The following is a 21490-nucleotide window of genomic DNA, read 5'->3' as shown; positions in this document are numbered from 1 at the left end:
AAAAATCTATTGAGATATCTGTGCACAGAGTTACGCTGTAATATCTTGTGTAAGCGTAATATCCAGCCCACACTATCAAATAAATTTTTTTGCGACTTCTTTTATCTGAGAAGAGTACTGATGATCTGTGGAGAGGTAGTTATTGTTTGCAGCCTTTCAAGTAGTTAGATTGTATAGAAAACATGTCGTCAACGTTCCGTCCTAGAAGAGCATTTCCCTCTGCTGTTAATACGCCAACTTTGACTCGCGTAAATGCATCATCTTACGTAAAAAATAGTGAAGCTGAGCAGATTTTGACTGAGTTCATCTCAGCTTCCGAGGCCAACAATGAGGCTCTACCAGGCAGCATCTTAAACAATGAAAACAACACCACGGGATTTTCTAACAATGCAGAATCGGGAGCCGTTTTGAGTCAATTGAAGAGAGTTCAAAGAGATTTGAGAGGATTACCACCTCTTATTGCAGAACCACCTGTAGTCAGTACCAACAGTACCGAGAACAAGAAAATCAAGTTTGACGATAATTATGATACCTTTGAGCAGCCAAAGCACAAGAAAATTAAGTTTGAAAGCGAAGAGCCTGAGGCTGTAGAGGAAGAGAAGATAGTAGAGAAAGAGGAAGAGGCTGACGAAGATAATGAAGAAGACGGAGAAGTCACTGTAACCGAGGAGACCGAAAAGAAGCACAAGAAGGAGAAAAAGGAAAAGAAGGAGAAGAAGCATAAAAAAGAGAAGAAGGAGAAACACCATAAGAAGTCTGATGACAATTAGAGTCTGGCTTTCAAATCATTTTGTATTCCATGATAATACACTAGCCTCATGCTTTGCTCGGCAAAGACACATAATGGGGGCACGTGAATCATCCTTACTATAGGAGTCACATTCTCTCTCTGCATTCATTCATACACACAAACATGTACATTATATAGCAAATAGAAATTTCATTGTCCTCGTGGTATGTAGTCGTTGAGTACCTTCTGTGGAAGCGTAGTTTCTCAGTAATGAAGGATTTTATGGGAAAGAAATAGGTAGGCAAAAGAAATTGCAAAGATTAAGATTAATTAACTTATAATATTCATTAATTAACATTAATTTTATTGATCTTGATGGGTCTTGCAATATTTGCATGCTATACTTGCAGCAGTTTATCTAATTCGAGCCAAATTCTATATTACACCATTTTAGTAAAAAATGTCAAAAAATGTCAAAAATTTTGCAACTTGTTCCAAAAGTTAATTATGTCAGCTATTTCTTCCCAATAATATGGGAACACTAATTGTAGTGACAATAGTCACTAGTCACATTAGTCACAAACCAGCAGAATGCAAGGTTTGCGCTGATGGTCATAGTACATTACATTGGCTATCTACACAATACACCCATTATCTCACTTTCACAGTCCTTAATATACTATGCACAAATAGTATTATATGACATATGTCATACTACACTACTACACTTTTACACTATTACACTGGCAACAATTCCCAATTCCAGAATTCTCAATTTCAACATCCCATTTCACACTTCCATTACATTATCTCTTCATCCACCACCACACTTCTAATACTAACACTTTGACAGCATTCACTTCCACAGGAAGCACTCACCAAAACCTGGCACCAGCAGAACCTCACTGCAGCACCCACAAAATCCCGTCGTGCCCTCACCGATCACGCGCCTGTTTGTTTACATTTTTTCTGTCGCACAAAAGAAGGCTCCAAAATACATTTAGATGTGTTGCCAAACAGAAGATTACTGCTAATTAGTAGACCTCTGTGTTCAACTACAACAGCAAGAGAGCCAATGTCGTTGAAACGAAAAAGAACACCAAAGATACGGTTGGACTCCGCCAGCGACGAAATGGAGTCCACCTTCATCAACAACAGCGACTATATGGTGGATGTTCGGCTGCCAACAAGAAAGAGCTCAGAAAAAGACGCGAATAATGACAGCTACAGCAGCGATGCAAGTAATTCTAGTCGAAATGGAGGCAATTCCTTCAGAAATGACGATGACAGCGACGAGGATGTCTTTAGAGCCAAAGGAAAGAGAAAAGGAAGAGTAGAAGACTCGATTTTACAAGGCATCGATGAGGAGGATGAAGATCAAGAGGATGAAGGCGACGAGGAGTTAGACGCTGAAGAAGAAAATGATAAAGATGAAGACGATGTCTTTGAAGATATCGAATCCAACTCAAGAGCCTCGGAATCTGAAACAAACACGTCTACTCAATCCAATAACATACATGATAAACTGACAATATCGCTTTCATTTTCGAAAAACACAGCACTTCCACCTCCAGAAAGCGAGTCATCAGCCATATTAGATGACAACATAGAACCTATAGAAAATGAAAGCCAGCAGACAACTATAGCAGTGCCAATGTCCAAAAATTCAGGACTTAGTTACTCACAGCAGCAATCAGAGATCATGCTCCAATCACCAACAAAAAGAAGAGAAATCACCTCCCAACCAAAGAAGAACGACGATCCACGTTTAGTGATAGATAAACTTGTTCTCACCAATTTCAAATCATACGCTGGAACTCAAGTCATTGGTCCATTTAATGCTTCGTTCTCCGCGGTAGTTGGCCCCAACGGTAGTGGTAAGTCCAATGTTATTGACTCTATGCTCTTCGTCTTCGGATTCAGAGCCCTGAAAATGAGACAAGGTAAGCTATCTGAATTAATACATAACTCATCCGGATCGCAACAACTTACCTTCTGTCTGGTAGATATACATTTCCACCATGTTTTGGATGATCCAGATGTCGACAATAAAGCGGATGTAATTCCTGGCTCTGAGCTAGTTATCTCACGTAAGGCTTTCCGTAACAATCTGTCACTGTACTATGTCAATGGAAACCTCAGTAACTATACGGAAGTTACTCTGTTTTTGAAGAATAAGGGAATTGACTTGGACCACAAACGATTCTTAATCCTCCAGGGTGAAGTTGAATCCATTGCACAAATGAAGCCAAAAGCAGAAAGAGAAAATGATGATGGCCTTCTAGAATATTTGGAAGATATTATAGGAACTTCCAGCTACAAGAAATTAATAGAAGACAATTTATTGAAAGTTGATGAACTCAATGATATCTGTCTTGAAAAAGAGAATAGATTCGTATTGGTGGAGAAAGACAAAGACCTGCTTGAGGAGAAGAAAGTTGAAGCATTGAAATTTTTGGAATCAGAAAAGGAATTAATCAGTAAGAAATCCATTCAATTTCAATCCAACATCATCCACTGTAGACATATTCTAGATGAGAATAACAAGAAGATTACTGCTATAAATGAAGAACTTGATAAAGAAAGAGAAGCTAATGCTGAAATCTCCAAAGAAATTGATATCTACATCGCCAAACAAAAGGCAATTCAAAGTTCGATAGGTGAACTTAGTGAAGAGATTACTAAGAATTCTAAAAAGCAGAGAGATGTACATAAGAAACACGTTGCATTGGAAGAGAAGATCAAAAACTTGAATGGTAAGGTCAAGAAAATAACAAAAACAAAGGAAAACCTGAAGAAAGAGCTAGCATCTGCTACCCAAAAGCTTCAAAGTAAGACTGCAGCCACTGAACAGTTTCACAGTGAAATGGATGAGTTGACTTCAAATTTAGAAATTGAAAAGGCTAAATTGGACGAAATCAGAACTAGTTTGACCGCCAAAACTGCCAAGTTCTCTAATGAAATTGAGTCATTACAGACTAAATTAGAACCTTGGAATGAAAAGCTAAAGGAGAAACAGAATGCCATCGAATTGACTCAATCCGCCATAGATATCCTTCAGAACCAAAAGGTTAGCACAGCAAAGCAACTCGAAGAAGCAAGACAACGCTTGACTAATATTAAGTCGGAAGGAAAAGAAAAAGAGTCCCAATACATAGACGAGGAGGCGAAATTAGAGAAAATTATAGAGCAAATAGCTCTTGGGGAAGAGCAGGTGAATATCGAGAAGCAGAAATTAGATAGTCAGAGATCACAGGTTGCAGCGCTCAGACAGAAGACACAAGATGCTGCCAACTCTCTTTCCAACTTCCAAAATAAAAATAAAGTTCTCTCTAGTCTTATGAGGCTTATGAAATCTGGTCGTATTGAAGGGTTTTACGGTCGCTTAGGAGATTTGGGTGTTATAGATGACATGTATGACATTGCCATATCTACTGCTTGTCCTGGACTTGACTCCATGGTAGTTGAAACAGTTGAAACTGCCCAGGCTTGCATTGATTACCTCCGTAAAAACAAGCTAGGTTACGCTAACTTCATTTGCTTGAACAAATTAAGGCAGTTCAATTTAAGCCCTATTCAAACCCCAGGTAATCCTGCTAATATTAAGAGACTTTTTGACCTTATAAGGCCGGTAAATGCCAAATTTGCACCAGCTTTCTATTCGAAACTTTACGATACTCTTGTTGCTCCAGATTTGAATGAAGCTAAAAAAGCCGCATATGGTGCAAAAAGATGGAAAGTGGTGACCTTAGACGGAAAGGTTGTGGACACTTCGGGAACTATGTCTGGTGGTGGTAGCTCATTCGCAAAAGGAGCGATGAGATTATCTAATTCAAACTCAGCCGATGCCATGGATGTGTCACCAGAAGATGTGGATCAGATGAAGGAAGACTTGCACAAATTGGAGCAAAGTTTAGAACACGCCGAAGTGGAGTACCAGGAGAAGATGAACATGTTGAAAAAGTTAAGGGATTTGCAACCAGAAACTGACTTTACCATCTCGAGATTACGACTTGATATTCAATCTTTAGCATCAGAAAAGAAGGAAATTAGCTTGGTTTGCAAAAAGCTCATTGCAGAAGATGAAGAGAATCAAAATAATCACCAAATTGACTTTCAAATAGAAGAAAAACAAGAAGAACTAAGATCCCTTTCAAGTGCCAAGGATAGTTTGAAGGCAGAGATGAGCGATCTCGAATCACAAATTAAAGTATTGGAAGAAAAGATAATGGATGCTGGTGGTGTGGATTTGAAAATCCAGAATTCAAAAGTCGACTCTATCAAACAGAAGATGGAAATACTTAACGAGAAGACAGCAGGAGATAGAATGGAAGTCAAGAAGCTCGAGAATGAAATAAAGAGACATACCAAACTAATTGAGATGTCTTCCAAGGAGCTAGAATCAGCAGAAAGTGACCTAGAGGCCATTTCATCTGACCACCGCACTTTACTGGAACAACTCGAACAATTCCAGAACGCAATTTCTACGTTAGAAGCTTCTAAGAACGAGAAAGAAGGGGAACTCGAGAACTTGAGAATAGAAATTGACGAGCAACAAGAGAAAATCAATAAGTTTAAGTCTGTGCAAATCGAACTTGAAAATAAATTAGAGAAGTACCAAGCACATGTCAGAAGAGCCGAGAGGAATGTGGAAGAAAACAAGGAGAGTTTAGCTGCTCTTGTTGTTCGTGATGCCGAGCCGTACATAAACTGGCTTGAAGAGGAAGAACAAAAGAAGTATAATGGTGCGATCTTAGAGGAACTTGATGAATCTGCTTTGGATCAGTTAGATATTGATGCCATTAACCAAGAGATCGAAAAGTTGGAGGATTACATGAATACTGTCAAAGTTGATATTGAGGTTTTGAAGGAGTACGGTTCAAAGAAAATAGAATTTGAGTCGAGACGTAATGACTTGAATGGTGCAGTACAGGAAAGGGATGAACTTAAGAGCTACTGTGAAGATTTGAAGCGAAAGAGATTAGATGAGTTTATGGAGGGCTTCAATATTATTTCCATGACTTTAAAGGATATGTATAGAATGATCACAATTGGAGGAAATGCAGAATTGGAGCTAGTCGATAGTTTAGATCCTTTTTCAGAGGGTATTTTATTCAGTGTCATGCCTCCCAAAAAGTCGTGGAAAAATATCTCCAACTTATCAGGTGGTGAAAAGACGTTGAGTTCGCTTGCTCTTGTTTTTGCTTTGCACCAGTATAAGCCTACCCCTCTCTACGTTATGGATGAAATTGATGCTGCTTTGGATTTCAGAAATGTGTCCATTGTTGCAAATTACATCAAAGAGAGAACAAAGAATGCGCAATTCATTGTTATTTCTTTGCGTAATAATATGTTCGAGTTGGCCCAGCAGTTGGTGGGTATCTATAAGATTAACAACATGACAAGGAGTATTTCCTTGCAGAACAAGAATTTTGTCACCGAAAAGTAGTTTAACGAAGTATGATGTATAGTAGATGTATACTAGATCTATAATGTAACATATCATAGAAGGACTTGTGTTAAAAAATAAGATTGGTAGCAAAACCTATACAGGAAACATTAAAACAGAGTGTGTTTTCTCGTGGTTTGGCTATACTGCCGTATTTCCATTAAAATACAATTACGAAATAGTATTGTTCAAGCTTGGTCAAACGTATCCTGGTTTATTCATTTCTATACAATTATTCTATGCAAAAACCACTATCTATATATGTGCTGCTTGATCCCTGTTAATCTTCCATGTTGGCTCCGATGCGGTTGCAAAATCCTTGTCTCCTCTTCTGCGCAATATGAAATGGCTATCGAACCAGTCGATCATATCAACTAAGCAAGTAGTCTCGTTCATTTCCTTCAAATACTTACGAGGGATAACCTTTTCAAGCATCTCAGAGAGATGATGCTGAGTTATTCTGAATGGTAGCCCATAGCTAGTAGCCAAGTCCCAAAACAACTCAATAGCCGACCATGGAGTATTTTCAAATCCAGCAAACAAAGCAGGGTTGCTTAAGACTCCTCTTGCTGACATTACCCCGTCAACACCTGTATGTTCTGCAATCTTGTAAGCGTCCTCAAGAGAAAAGCAATCCCCATTAGCTACAACGGGTACAGATACAGTTTCTTTAACTATCTTTATGGCATCCCAATTTGCCGGTTGTGATGATCTAGTATTCTTCGTTCTACCATGAACGGTGATGAAATCAACTCCACTTGCTTCGACCTTCTTTACAAATGCTATGGTTTCGTTTATGTCGTGATGTATTCTGATTTTAGTTTCAATGCATACAGAAGATCCATACTTTTTTTTGACGGCTCTCACCATAGACGCCACTAAGTCTGGTTCTGTCATTAATGCTGCTCCTATCCCTTCTCGGACTTGCTCCTTTATTGGACAACCACAGTTGAGCCCTATTCCGTCCACATAGGGATGTATCATCTCAACGAATTTCAACAAGTCTTCAACGTTGTTGCAACCTACTTGTACTATCACCGAGCGATCTCTGTCGTTGGTAGTGAAGTCAGATGCTCGAGCTACATTGTTTCTGACAAACTCCCTTGCCAATATCATGGGGGTGTAGACGATATCAGTGTTATAATTCCTAACTAGCTCTCTGAAAGGTAATTTCGAATACCTTACCATAGGACCTGCAATAAAAGCTGGCCTATTTTGAGTGGCCCTAATAGTTTTGAGTATGCGTAGCGGGTTGTGTTCTGGGTTCCTAGGCGGTAGACCCGTTTCCGCCGCTATATCCAAGGTCCGGTCATCATTAATGGTCAAACCATTTATCTCATCTGCTAGACTTGTCATGAATTTCAGTAGCAACAGAAAAATATGAAGGGGTATATGATGGTCTTTTCTACAATATTCTGTTCCAGTGAAATACCATGCGAACGAAGCCCTTATGTACAAGTGATAGGAAACTTCACTGGCTTTAGATAGCGATAAGCAGCTCTTCAGTATTTACCTTTGCCAATAATTTTTCAAAATTTTCCGATATACCAGCGGGATATCATTTCCTAATTGAGAAAGAGAGTGCGCAGCACATAGATGTTCCTAGCGGTTTTGTCCTACAATTGAAGTCTTGTTGAAATAAGTATATTAACCTTATATAGTACAGTGTGAAACTGAGATATGGTAGTTCATTCAAGAAAAAAAAAAATTATGATCTGAAACAGCACAAGGATATTCCATAATGCTCCTCTTTGTACAAGATATTGGTTTTGTTTTTCCTAGTTGTGATGTTTTATTCCGTAGCTTTACATATAGTATTATAATTAGGCTGTGACCCTACTCTTCTTCCGAACTCTCAGAGGAAATATCATCGTCGGACGACTCGGCGTCATTACCAAGGTTCATGAATCCGTTGTTAGAATTATTATCCTCATCAAACAATGCAAGTTGGTTTCTCAAGTGCGCGAGCTCATCGGCACTATTGATGATAACTGGTTTCTTCTTTTGCTTGGTGAGCTTTGCAGCAGCTTTCTTGCCGAAAAGGAAGTTATGCAATTTCAAGACAGTACGGTCTTCCAATTGGTCCATATCCAATTCGACCTCATCTTCGTTGCTTATTTCGATGTCATCTTTAATAATTTTGATGAGAGCTTGGAGTTTCTTGTCAGAAAGGTTTGGTACCATCTCACTGACTTGTTTTTTCATTTCATATGTCACTACTGGTAGAGAAGATGTGCTTGGGGCCCTTGTAGGTATCTTGGTCTTCTTTTGCTTAGCCTTCTTAGCCTTTTTCTTCCTTCTCTTAGCAGCTTGTTGTTCCCTCAACTTCTTCAAGTGTTCCTTCTTCAACTCGTCCAACTCCTTCTTCATTCTGATCAACTGGTTTTCTAAAAACTGAATAGCTGGAACTTCTGATAACATGGCCTCGCTAACTTCAGGTTCCTCATCTTCAGCTTCGCTAGACTCGACTTCGGATTCCTCAGCTTCAGAATTATTAGGAGTTGGCTCTGGAACAGGGCGGTTGGCCCATTTCTTGTCAAAGACAGATTCGAGACGGTGTCCCATCATGTTCACTTCACTACCTTCTGGATTGAAAGCATAACAATTCTTGAAGACCAAACGTACATCGTGTTCGAATTCGTCTCCGTTTTCATATTGATTGTTAGCAAGTTTTGATTGAACTGTTCCTAAGTCCATTGGCTCTTTCACGATTTCGTGGTAGTTTGGGATATTCAAGGCTACAGCGTCGACTGGTGCTAAGAATGGAAAGTTGTAACCCATGTGCTTCTTAGATACCAACTCTTTAACTGTCTGACTACAGAATCTGAGCTCAGCCGCAAACTTCTTTTTGCGAGGTCTGACATCATATGGCAATTCTTTAGACTTGGGTGGATGTATGGTTCTTTTCGGTCTGTGGGCAGCTACTGACTCACGCTGCTGTTGTTTGGTCACTTCCGATTCTCCTGCTCTTCTCTTTGGAGGTACGCCAGCTGCCACAGGCTTAGCCGCAGCTGCAGCACTAGGTAACACCTTTGGTGGGAAGTTTAGCATGTGTTTTTCGAAGTGAGCTTGTATGTTGTCAGCCATTTTGGAAATGCCCGAGTTTTCACCATTGAATTTCTTACAATTGGCAACCATCAAGTTGAAATCTTCCACTATTTGGTTGGAGTCCTCATAGGCATTAACTGAAATCTTTCTTTCGATGGTGGAGAGATCCATAGGTCTTGGAATGTAGTTGTAGTACAATGGAATATTTAACTTGATGATATCCACGGGGTGTATGAATGGTGCTGCGTCACGTAAACGTTTTATAGCCTTGATTGTGTTGAGTGCAAATTTAGCTTGGTGAGAAGGTATAGGGTTTGCGGGCAAGTTATCCATGTCGGGTTCTGGGGCTGGTCTGGGAGCAGGCTCCAAAGCTGGAGTCGAGCTTGAGTCGCCATCAGCGGGAGCACTTTCTTCCAACTTTGCCTTCTTTTCCACCACGCCATCCGCAACTTCTTCATCATTCTCCAACTTCCTCTTCTCCGGGCTAGGGGAAGGGTTGGGTGGAGAAAGAGGTTTCTCCGGCTCAACAGGAGACATCTTTGTGTTATTTACTTGGAGATCTTCGTCGTTCAGTATGTGATGATTATCTGATTTGTGAAATGTGATGTCGGATGAAGGAGTTTGAACTGGGGTATTAGTATCGACAGCTTCTGACATATTATGGATGGTTATTAATTATTAGATGAATGCAGATAGAACGAGATCTGAACTGTTACAGAACTGAGATCAACTATATGGTACAAGATGCAAAAAACTTGGTGTTTATCGTAAGAAATAATGGACACCTGAATGAACGGTCGAACTGGTGTGAAATAACGGTATTAACTACTGTGCAACAATAGAATACTAATCCGATGATAAACTACGAACCAGCAAGACTATACAAGTGAATGAAAGTCACTCAAAAAGTACTAGTGATTCACTTCAAAAGCACAACAAAAGCGGACAGACTCCTTGTTATATAGACTCGACTCGAATCTTAGTATATACGCCTCCTGGAAATTAGGCTAAATCTAAAGAGTGTGTTAGTATAAGAGTCTCTTATGTCATGTGAATATTTTGTGGCAAATGGTTCTCGCTCTACAGAAACTAATCTTGGGCCTTGTTGTGATCTCTAACAGCCGAACCTATTTTGAGTCATCCCACATTTCCAACAAGCTTTCAGTCAGTCTCGAGAACAGCCTTCCTCTGACCAGTCATACTACCGTTATATCCTTAGTGTGTGTGCCTTTGTTCTGATAGAGTAAAAATCACCGCCTGCATATAACATACCGTTTGCGACCAAATTGAAACCGATCACCCAAAAAAAAAAAGAAAGCAAAAGCGTGCAAGAATGTTTTTATATATTCTAGATTCCGGTGGACAAAAAAAAAGACGTGCGGAGGCCGAAAATGCCCGAGCTTCGAGGAAAAATTGCTGGTTGTGAGGAGATAGCTCGTGCGGCGTCGCAATGTGCAAAAAAATGCGGTTGCTAAAAAATAATTATCAGGTTCCGACCAATCACGTCGGGGTATTCGGGACAGGATGAGTTTTTTGTCAAGGGCGAATTTATTGGATATTTCCTTCAATTTATACTGACAGGTCATCCGCGCAAATCTCGTCACAATTTTTCAGAGTGTTTGCCCGTCGCACGCCATGGAAGCCCCCGTATTTGGCGGAGCACACGACCCCCCGTAGATATATGGGAAGAAGTGGTTACTTAGAATTACTAACTACACTATGTCTTCTTTTGCTGAGAACGAGAGAGAAGTTGTGTTATCGTAGGCATACACAGTAATATCACTTATTCGATCACAGCAGCAGTGTCATCTGCTTAGCCACTGGCAAGGGGAAACTAGCTTTTCGGACCGAATGGATAGATATGTAACATCATAACCAGTACTGCTCTCTGTGATTCTTCCTTGTCCAGCATCTCTGTGCTCATTTGCAAATAGGAGAAGTTCGGCGTACGTGTCCTTTCCTGCTGGTTCCGTCAGGTGCTTGCGTCCGGGTAACCCACCTTCTTGTGTAGTTTTTTTTAATAAAATTGTGTAGATGACGAAAGAAGAAAAACTCGCAGCAGGTCGTGTCTTAGTGTTATATTTTGTGAAACTGTAAAAAAAATGGCCTGCTGATTGTGGGTTGCGCGATTTTCACCTTTTTGTTTTTGTGGGTAGTGCTCCCACCGCGGTATGCATTATGTAACACAGCATTATATTCTTCTCTTTCTATTGAAGACGATAGCCAGCCTTCAGCATATAGAATGAACAATGAAGATTCGGAAATCAGTAACAAAGACATGGTTGATGTCACGGATCTTCCAACTACACAACTTGGATTTTAGTGGGTAACCAACAGAAAGTGAGCGTAGCAAGAGACGCGACTTCCTGTTTATGGCCATCCAGCCTTTTTATCCTAATCTGATACCAAATGAAATATTTTTCACTCCCTGCATTTGCACCCATAGATAACTCTAGATAACTCTAGATAACTCTTGTTTCGGAGATGCTCTACTTCACAACCACAATGAAATTTAGAATGAACTAGAACCAACTAGTTATGTTGGAAATGGGCTGCATTTGGAATAACAAAGAGATCTGCCTAAAATGATAAGACCGCACAACTTGGCTGAAATGCACAAGCTAGGAAACCGATAATGCCGGAGCCACAAATATTGATTTCGATATGCGAGATACCCCAAGATTTCGTCAACCGTGATAAAGTTCCTACATTAGGAGTATTTGAGGCGGAGTGTCGTAAGCTGATGTCTAAATTGAAGAGTCTTGATTTAGTTAGAAAATCGCTAAGTATTGCCTAGTTTTAATATTACAGACCCATTTAAGTTTTTCTTTCGGCATTATAGTCGTGTTAAATATACCTATATACAATGAATTACTTCCAACTAAGAAGTAAATGACAGATATATAAGGAATTGTAGTGTAGATATTTATACAAGTAGATGAATCCTTTATAATACAGTATGCTTGAGTCCTCTATAAGTGGACTGATAACAAATCATTAGCAGAGAATCCCTTGTTACAAGAGGGACACCTCCTTAGCCTAGCTGCCAATCTCTCTTGGGTGCAGCTATGACAAAATACATGTCCACAAACTGTGATAGCAGTGTCCTTCCAGTTTTTGGAACACACAGAGCACTTTGCAATGGATCTTAAGGCTTCCAATTGCTGTTCATCCTCTTGTAGAATGGATGAGGTATTGTTTTGTTTATACTTTTTCAACAAACTCTCAGTACTGTTGAGGTTCTTCTCCAACTTGGTGTTTGTAACTTTGCTCCGGTTTAACTCAGCTTGTAACGAAGTGATCTCCGCAGTCTTGCTCTCAACTACTTGGGAATATCTCTTGATCTCCTTCTCCAAGGACTCCTTAGAAGCCTGCAATGATTTCATCGAATCAAGCAATTGAGTATTTTCCTGTAGGGAATTTTCTTTGATGGCTTTGTAGTCATTCAAAGATTTGTTCAAAATTTCAATCTTATTCAAGTAATTCTTCTCCAAGTCATTGAAATTCTTAATTAACTCTTGCGACTTTCCTATCTGTGCTTTCATAACTTTATTTTCGGATTGGAGAGAATCTTTCAATCTCATAGAAGCAAAGTATTTTTGATCAGCCTTTGTTTTCTCAATGGTTAACTTTCTAATTAAGTTTTCATCATCCACAGCTGTGTTCAATTTCTTCAAAGATATGTCACGGGTTTGCTTAAATGCCAATTCAATTTCCTTTATTTCCTTGCTCAAAAGGTTAATTCTTGCAATTAATTCCTCCTTTGTCAAGTCATTCAACTTATTCGTATCTTCGGAAAGTTTTTCGACTTGTTCACTTTCCAACTGACTAATTCTATCACTGAAAACCTTGTTCAAGTTCTTCAACTCGTCGTTAGTCTTTTGGTCTTCTACCTGACTTTTCAAGATTGCCTGCTTAGATATTAAGTCATCTCTAGCAGTCCTAATCCTCACTAGATCAGTTTCACTTTTGTGCAATTGCTGCTTCAAGTTCTCGTTCTCTTCTAAAATTTCCTTCTGTATTAAGTCTTTAATATTATCTTGATTCTTCTCCAAGTCGTTCAACTTGGCAATATTTCCTGAGTTTATTTTGGAAAGCTGAGAAATTTGCTCTTGTAATCTTTGATTGTTCTTTACTATTCTCTTGAAATGTGCGTTGTCTGCCAAATCAGCCTCCTCCAAGTGATGCAATTTGTTATCTAATTGAACTATTTCCTGCTGTGATTTATTGTACTTTTCTGTTATCTCCTGTATTTGTTTAGTAAGAAGAGTATTCGTTGATGTGAGCTCTTCAAGTTGTGCTGTTATTCTTTCTATTTCTTCCTTATCTATATTGGATTCTTCGCTTTTTATTTCCCCTTTAGCTTCAGATTCTTCTTTGGAATGAGTACTGTCTTGCTTTAATGGAGTTGCATTCTCACTTGTTTCGTGTTTGACCGAACCATTTGAATCATCCACATAGATACTGTCATCAACGCGCTTGAGGGTCTTTGAATGCTGTCTCTCCTTCTGTTTCGTGAGCGTGAATATTTCTTGTTGTAATTCATCTATTTTCACTTCCAAATCCGCCTTCAGAGCCAACAAAGTTTGGTTCTCAGCTTGGATCGATGCCAATTCCGAATTCAAGATCTCCAACTTTTCTACTAAGACTTCAGAATTTGATGCAGAAGCAGATTTGACGTTCTCTATCAATGGTGTTAAAACCTGCAATATTTCATTTCTTCTAGTTTGCAAGACTGAGTCCTCTATGTCATTAAGTTTTGCTAATAAGTTCTCGTCAGTTTTGGAACTTGGCTTCACCTTGGAAGAAAAGACATTAATTATCTGTCCGTACCAAGAGTCTAAAACATGCAATTTTCGTTGGTTTGATTCGTATTTGACCTCGAGTTTACGTAGTTGTCGACTCAACAGTTGAGTCTTTTCTTTATATGCAACCATCTGTCGCCATATGGCTTCCTTTTGGAAGTAGACCACGTCGGATTGAGTCAACGGTCCATCTTCGCTCAATTCCTGGAGTGGTTTTTGCCTTTTAGCATCAACAGACGGGGTATCTGAGACCAGCCTTTTTCTTTCGATCTCCAGCAGGCTCATTATATGTTCTGATTATAACTGATGCAAGACGTTGTAAACGAGCAAAACTAGAAGCGGGTTGTTAACAGGTTAATATGGCCCTTCTTCTATAAGAAACTGGTAACCAAAGTGGACAGTCAAAAATCGGGAAATCGTTAGATATGAATGAAGTAACAAAATATACGATTTCCTCTTGTACTGACCGATCTTTAAACTAATTGATTGCCGTCTAGAACCAGAAATACCAATATGAGGAGAGTCTCAAGTATTTAAATGGAACTTCGTGAACCCGATCAAAGCAAAGCAAATTAGTTTCGCAATCAAAGTAAACTATACCCTTATATACGTATATATAACAAAGAACCAAATTCTACGATAATATCGATATTCTTCCGGGTAAGTAATCACAGTCTTCTTGTAGTTCTTTTGTATTCTTTTCTTCAGTTGATTTTTTTTTCTTCTGAGCTTCAATTTTTACTTTGGCTTTTTGGTGAAAATTTCCAGCCATTTTTTGGATTCTCACACGACCGTAAAGATCGGTTACAAGTAGTTGTTAGTTGGAAAGATGGGTAGAATGAATGAATGGAGGAGATTGATGTGATTGCCGATTTTTAGTGGGATGAGTTTGTATGCGAGGAAAGAAATCGATAGGAATACGTTGAAATTTCAATGAATTTTTCACTGTTTAGGTAGAATACCACTGTGTATTTCTGGTGAGGGTCCCCGTCTTCATTAAATAGCAGTTAATACAGTTAATATGGCAGAGAATCTGAAAGAAATATACCACCAGATCAGTCAAATGAACGGTAGAAATCTCCTCCTAGAAATTATCTAAAGTAGACAATCCCGTTACATTCAGCATCACAATAAACTTACTGTTTACCAAATTCTCTTCCTTTCAAACAACTCCTCCATTATGAAACATCTCTCTTCCTCATTTCTCCTCTCTATGATCTTCCTCCTGGCAATTCATTTCCTATGACCAAAAATCGCCATTTTTCACACTTGCGACAATATCTCACCGTTCATGAATAGACCCACACCGCAGTAGTATTCCCAAATACCATACCTTTTACGACTCGCCCGTTCCTCTAATTAAAATATACCAGTGAAGAATATAACAGAGTTGACTAGTGTTTTTCCTTCTTTCACTTGGAAATACAAGCAATTGTCGCTTCCAAGCAGGAAATATATATTTGGAAGTAGCAATTGCCTCGTAGTATCTATTATTATGAGGGTTACCCTTGCACAAATCTCAATTCCGCTTCTTGTCGTTGCTCTCCACGTTAGCTACGTAGCAGCAGTCAAAGATTATCTTTTCAAGAACTGTGAAAATTCGGGATTTTGCCATAGAAACAAGCATTACGCGGATCAGATCTCATCGTTGGGCTCGGAATACAAATCTGACTATTCAATTGATGCAAATTCTGTCGAAGTCATCTCTGGACCTGACAAGTTCTTCATTCAGGGCCAAATTGTAAAGGTGTTGCCAAACCTTCCTGAAGAGAAGGTGGTTTTACCCTTAAAAATTTCTGTACTAGAAGGAAACAATATCAGAATTCAAGTGGACGAGGCCAAAAGAGAAGCGATCAACATAGCGAATAAATTTATTAATCATCAGAGATATAATGAAACGTCGAACTGGGCTTTTGTGAACCAGGAATTGCAATACGTCAAAACCGAGGATGCTGATCTCAAGAAGTCAGATACAAAATTCTCCATCACATACGGCAAATCGAAGGAGTACGTGGCAGAATTGGAATTTTACCCTATTAAATTGACCGTTTACCATCTTGGTGAGGCTCAAGTTGTAGTTAACGACAGAGGTTTCCTCAATGTGGAACACTGGAGACCAAAGGATGCCAACGCCGACCATCTTTCTCCACAGGAAAGTGACTTCAACATGTTCCAAGACGATTTTAAGGACTCCAAAGAGGATAGTTTACCATTAGGACCTGAATCCATTGGACTTGATTTCACCTTCAAAAATTTCAGAAACCTCTATGGAATTCCAGAACACGCAGACACCTTGAATTTAAAGGATACAACAGAATCCAACAATCCATACCGGTTGTTCAATGTTGATATCTTTGAGTATGAAACAGACTCCAGATTGCCAATGTATGGTTCTATTCCCTTATTATTGGCAGTTAAGCCCGCCCTTTCAGTTGGGTTGTTCTGGATCAACAGTGCAGACACTTTCATTAACGTTGATAAATCAAATAGTACGAAGGATTCGAAGACCCATTGGGTTTCTGAAAACGGAGTGATTGACTTCATAATTCTAATTGGCTCTACGCCAGCTGAAATCAACAAGAATTATGGAGCAATTACTGGTTATACGCAATTACCTCCATTGTTCTCTCTTGGATACCATCAATGTCGCTGGAACTATAATGATGAAAAGGATGTTCTTGATATTAACTCATTGATGGACCAGCACCAGATTCCGTATGATACGATTTGGTTAGATATCGAGTATACAGATTCTAAGAAATACTTCACTTGGCAAGAAGATAAATTCCCAGACCCTGAAGGGATGTTAAAAGAATTAGATTTAACGGGAAGAAACTTGGTGGTTATTATTGATCCTCATATAAAAACGGGATATGATGTTAGCAACCAACTAGAAAAGAAAAAAATATGCATGAATGATCCTTCCAATTCTAGTTATCATGGCCATTGTTGGCCAGGAGAATCGGTCTGGATTGACACATTAAATCCCTCTTCCCAATCTTTCTGGGATTCTAAATTCTCGTGGGATAAGAAGAATAAATTTACTGGTGGTGAATCTACTAATTTGCATCTTTGGAATGATATGAACGAGCCTTCTGTCTTTAATGGACCGGAAACAAGTTCACCAAAAGACAACTTGCACTATGGGGGATGGGAACATCGTTCCGTTCATAATATATATGGTCTTAGTTTTCATGAAGCAACCTTCAACTCCCTTGTCAAGCGCTTGGATGGCCATACAAGAGAGAGGCCTTTCGTTTTAACAAGATCCTACTTCGCAGGATCTCAAAGAACTGCAGCCATGTGGACTGGAGATAACATGTCCAAGTGGGAATACTTGAAAATTTCCATTCCTATGATTTTGACTTCTAATGTGGTCGGAATGCCATTTTCTGGAGCTGATGTTGGTGGCTTTTTTGGCAATCCAAGTAAAGAATTGCTCACAAGATGGTACCAAACCGGCATTTGGTATCCTTTCTTCAGAGCGCATGCCCATATAGATTCCAGAAGACGTGAGCCTTGGGTTCCTGGTGAGCCGTACACTTCTGTGATCAGAGAAGCCCTCAATTTAAGATATTCGCTTCTCCCAGTTTTCTACACAGCATTTTATGAATCGTCCACTAACGGTTCCCCTATCATGAAGCCAATTTTCTATGAATCGCTTAATAATTTAGAGAGTTATTCAATCGAAGATCAATTCTTTATTGGAAGCTCCGGGTTAATGGTTAAACCAGTAACTGACGAGAATGCCAACGATATTACTATTTACATCCCTGACACCGAGATCTACTATGACTTTACAAATGGTGACCTTTCTAAAGTAGGCTGGTACAACGTCAGGAAACCAGGATATATTAGAAAGGACGTGACGTTACACGATATCCCTGTTCTTATTAAGGGTGGCCATATTATCGCACGTAAAGAAAGATATCGTAGATCTACAAAATTGATGGCAAACGATCCTTACACAATAGTTGTGGCATTAGATAAGTACGGGCACGCAGAGGGCAATATTTACATTGATGATGGTGAGTCCTTTGGTTACAGCACATCAGGAGAGTCTATCAATGTACACATTAAGTACTCTAAGGATGGATTAACGGCTCATGTTAATGGCTCTAATAAAGAGTACATCAACTCCCTAGGAAACATAGGGATTGAAAAGATTATTATAATTTCTCCGTTTAAGTCGGTGTCTCATGGAGCAGCCATTTCCCAATCTAATGAAATATGGAGTGCTAAGTTGGATTCAACCGTGGATTACAGGTTAATAATTGAGAATCCAAAATTGAAGATCAATTCGGATTGGCTGATACAGATCATTTTAGATATCGAACATGACGAATTATAAGTTTTTAGTTATGAACTGTTAGGCTTACAATATATGCATTTATCAAGTAGTTCGAAGCCACTATCTCCTTCTCCTTTAGAGGATTATTGCCCTTGGTCTATAGCTTGACTACGCGTAATTATTGAATCCTTAAGCACATAATGGCGTAGCTTTGTTGCCAACTTAGCGACACGTAACCACTCCAAACGCAATTTGCAATTACCACACTCTACCAATGTTGGTAACAATGAATCGCTTTCATCTCTGTTGCAGTTAGTCGATAGACATGAAAGATGGAAAACCTGATGACATGAATCATGATAACAAACACTAACGAGTGGGAGCTGTCCACCTACAAGAAATAGCTCTAAGTCCTTCCTGCTATTTAAAGGAGGTATCTCTTCGGGTAAGTAGTCTATTGATTCTTTGCAAAGGTAGCACGTTGGAGAGTTCAACACGACTAATTCTTTAGCCACTTCCCAGATTGTATTATCATTCTCCGTCCTTATTTGGATAAGATTTTGGTTACTCTGTGACGATAAATCACCGGATTCTAAGTCTGTCGTGTCACCAAAGTAAGAATCAAAATCGGTAGATGTCACTTCCACTTGTGGTGGAAGTTGTATCCTGAATTTATTTTTGAGCCAGTTGTCTATGTATATCGTCTCATCTAATACCAAGACTTTTAAATTCCAGCGCTTGAAGTAATCCGAAGAAAGCAACAAGCGAACATTGGCAAACTTGTGATGAAGAGAATTGCCTGCCAGTCTGCTGTTGCAGACCCGGTCAGCATGCTTGATGTGTCTGGTCTCGTGTGAGTGTTGAAACGAATGTTCAAACTGCAACGCCGCCACTTTAGAAGGAAAGTTGTATACCACCATAACCATCCGCCACGGTCTAGATCCTGTCTTTTTGGTTCTAAATGCTCCTCCTACCTTCAATTGTCCATTGTGCTGCCGTAATCGTCTTGGTGGATCCGGTGTAGACCCTATATAGAAGGATCTTGGCTTTGGCACCGACTGAAGAAGGTAGACTCCGTAGAACTCCGGAATAACATGTAAAGATGGTGCTGCAAAAGAAGCCTGAGATGTTCCTGACACCAGCATATGGAGAATGTTCAACCTAACCTTGTAATGTAAGTTTCTGTGGTACCTAAATACAATGGAGCCTATAATGCAAATGTATGCAAACGCCTAAGTGCACAAGAATGAAGAGAAGAGCTCACGGCTCTTGTGTGGGGAACGCCGGACCGGATACTTACACAACGTAGAGTACGTCAAACTGCTTTATTGCCGGGTATTACCCTAAGTTAGCACGGATAAGGGGCTGTTATTACAGAGAAGAAAAAGAATGTTGCCATTAAGTTTTCTTCATAAAATGCAATTGATGCAAAAGGAATATTGATGGTCTGCATATGATCAACTGTAGAATAATTTGCGGCGCTACCGCTTGGAATTTTTCAAGAGCCCATACATTCAATGCAGAAGCTGTTATCAGCCTCACCACGGGATTATGACGTAAGTGAAGGTTTGTTAATACCAAACATATAGACCTGGGGATACTAACCAGAGGAATTGAGTAGGGATAGCACATAAGTTCTGCTAGCAAATCAAGTCATTTTTCTAGGGGAGGAACAAGCCGGACATGATGGTACGGCTTTTGATAGCTTTTTTTTTTCAATTATTTCACACAGAACATTAGTCCATAGCTATTTCATCTACTGCAATGAAGGCTGTGAGGCACCACCTATAGCATGCACGATGGATATTACGGAAGTGAGATACGATACCATTGCATGAGAACGGGACGACGGTGGTAAATGGAACGATGCCCAGGGGATTTCGTACCCTGAACCCATCCTGTTAACACCCAAGAGTTCCCACCATCACCGTCAAAAAGGTGGACTGACATTGGTAGCTGTTGGACCCCCCACCCAGTAGCCATTGGGGTTTCGTTCATGTAATTCCATGGCTTTATTCCGCAGCAAACAACTGGCTCTTACTGTAGGTACCATTTTCTAGCGACTGTGAGTAAGTTAGATGGTACAGATTCCCCCCTGTCTTTTGGGCCACTTATTCCATCTCTAGTAAGTTTCTCCAGGTTGCTTGTACTCTCTACAACAGACACTGTACATTGTCCTCTGTCTCCTTGTCCGTTTTACTCTCCCGTATCCTGTCTGTTAGCAGTTTCGCTTCCCTACACTGCCCACTTCTCACCTTTCTGACACTCAATGTTGCCTGGTTCCTGTTCCTTTTCCTGTTCCTGTTTTCTCCAGGAGCCCCCAGAGGTTCCTTCTTTCCTTCCTTCTTTCCTCCAATTCCTTCCTCCTCCTCATATTCTCATTCCTCTCCAGGGTTCTACCTGCTGTGTTCCACTGCACTGACTGTATGTTCACTGCATCTACAGCGTTCACCGTATGCTCTTCACTCTGTGTTACTGCACCCTCTGCACCTAGCCACTGGTAACGGCTTTTGCCGTAACTTACCTTGTTCTCTGTATGTCATACGTTCTATGTTCTCGGTGTCTTTCTCTTCCTCCTTCGCTTTTTCTTTCGTAACTCAGTCCGTGTCTCACCGCTGACATTCACACTCGAAACCTGGTTCTCTGTTACCTCTCCGACTACTGGAACACTGCAATTGGCTCCGGTTTGTGGTTTGTCGCAATTGAGATTACCTCACCGTTCGGTTACTTGGCATTTTAACGCACCGTTGTCTTTCTGTGTCTGTGTCTGTGTCTGATTCTGTGTCTCACTCTGTTGCTGTTTCTGTGTCTACTACTGGCTGTGCTTTCTTCACTATTATTGGTTTTGTTGTACTCACTCACTATTCTCTGGACTGTACTCACTATTCTCTGGACTGTACTCACTACTCATTAATTACTACTACACTACTACAGTTGTTACTGTGTCACTGTTACTGCGTTTTGTTTTCTAGAGACTGTCAGTTCTCGCTTGGCTCTTCGTTCCGTTTCGTTTCTTTTCATTTTCTTTTCTTTCCAGTTACAAATCGGGTTCGTATATTGAAAGAGGGCTTTCTTCAGTTTATAATTCGCTTTAGTTTGTTCTTTTTCTGTCATACTGTTGTCCTGCTGTGGTTCTTCTACTCTTTGAGCTGCACCCCTTCATCCAA

The 21490-nt window shown here is 39.8% G+C and overlaps 7 protein-coding genes across 7 annotated transcripts; 3 read left to right on the top strand and 4 right to left on the bottom strand. All coding sequences in view use genetic code 12, as the record gives it.

Moving 5' to 3' along the window:
* Nucleotides 1-137: 137 nt before the first annotated feature.
* Nucleotides 138-949, top strand: RJT20DRAFT_123811 (uncharacterized protein). Its single transcript, XM_064916050.1, has one exon. It carries the CDS (start codon nt 183-185, stop codon nt 768-770), a length of 588 nt encoding a protein of 195 aa, XP_064776798.1. The 5' UTR covers nt 138-182; the 3' UTR covers nt 771-949.
* An 808-nt stretch (nt 950-1757) lies between these two features.
* Nucleotides 1758-6243, top strand: SMC4 (condensin subunit). Its single transcript, XM_064916049.1, has one exon. It carries the CDS (start codon nt 1806-1808, stop codon nt 6177-6179), a length of 4374 nt encoding a protein of 1457 aa, XP_064776797.1. The 5' UTR covers nt 1758-1805; the 3' UTR covers nt 6180-6243.
* An 84-nt stretch (nt 6244-6327) lies between these two features.
* DUS4 (tRNA dihydrouridine synthase) lies at nt 6328-7805 on the bottom strand. The gene has a single exon (XM_064916048.1). The coding sequence runs from the start codon at nt 7533-7535 to the stop codon at nt 6435-6437; it is 1101 nt and encodes a 366-aa protein (XP_064776796.1). The 5' UTR covers nt 7536-7805; the 3' UTR covers nt 6328-6434.
* On the bottom strand, nt 7776-10180 carry BDF1 (chromatin-binding protein). Its single transcript, XM_064921253.1, has one exon. It carries the CDS (start codon nt 9882-9884, stop codon nt 8016-8018), a length of 1869 nt encoding a protein of 622 aa, XP_064776795.1. The 5' UTR covers nt 9885-10180; the 3' UTR covers nt 7776-8015.
* A 2019-nt stretch (nt 10181-12199) lies between these two features.
* On the bottom strand, nt 12200-14317 carry BRE1 (E3 ubiquitin-protein ligase; the record flags this gene model as incomplete). The annotated part of the gene is made up of 1 exon (XM_064920128.1): nt 12200-14317. One exon carries the CDS (start codon nt 14315-14317, stop codon nt 12200-12202), a length of 2118 nt encoding a protein of 705 aa, XP_064776794.1.
* A 1210-nt stretch (nt 14318-15527) lies between these two features.
* On the top strand, nt 15528-18383 carry ROT2 (glucan 1,3-alpha-glucosidase ROT2; the record flags this gene model as incomplete). The annotated part of the gene is made up of 2 exons (XM_064918671.1): nt 15528-18220; nt 18299-18383. The coding sequence occupies 2 exons, from the start codon at nt 15528-15530 to the stop codon at nt 18381-18383; spliced, it is 2778 nt and encodes a 925-aa protein (XP_064776793.1).
* A 42-nt stretch (nt 18384-18425) lies between these two features.
* RJT20DRAFT_8603 (endonuclease) lies at nt 18426-19595 on the bottom strand. Its single transcript, XM_064921257.1, has one exon. The coding sequence runs from the start codon at nt 19466-19468 to the stop codon at nt 18467-18469; it is 1002 nt and encodes a 333-aa protein (XP_064776792.1). The 5' UTR covers nt 19469-19595; the 3' UTR covers nt 18426-18466.
* Between the last annotated feature and the right edge of the window lie 1895 nt (nt 19596-21490).

The sequence above is a fragment of the Scheffersomyces xylosifermentans genome (genome assembly GCF_036884685.1).
Source record: "Scheffersomyces xylosifermentans strain CBS 12540 chromosome Unknown RJT20scaffold_1, whole genome shotgun sequence".
NCBI classification, from domain to species: Eukaryota; Fungi; Ascomycota; class Pichiomycetes; order Serinales; family Debaryomycetaceae; genus Scheffersomyces; species Scheffersomyces xylosifermentans.
This window is presented reverse-complemented; position numbering and strand designations above follow the sequence as displayed.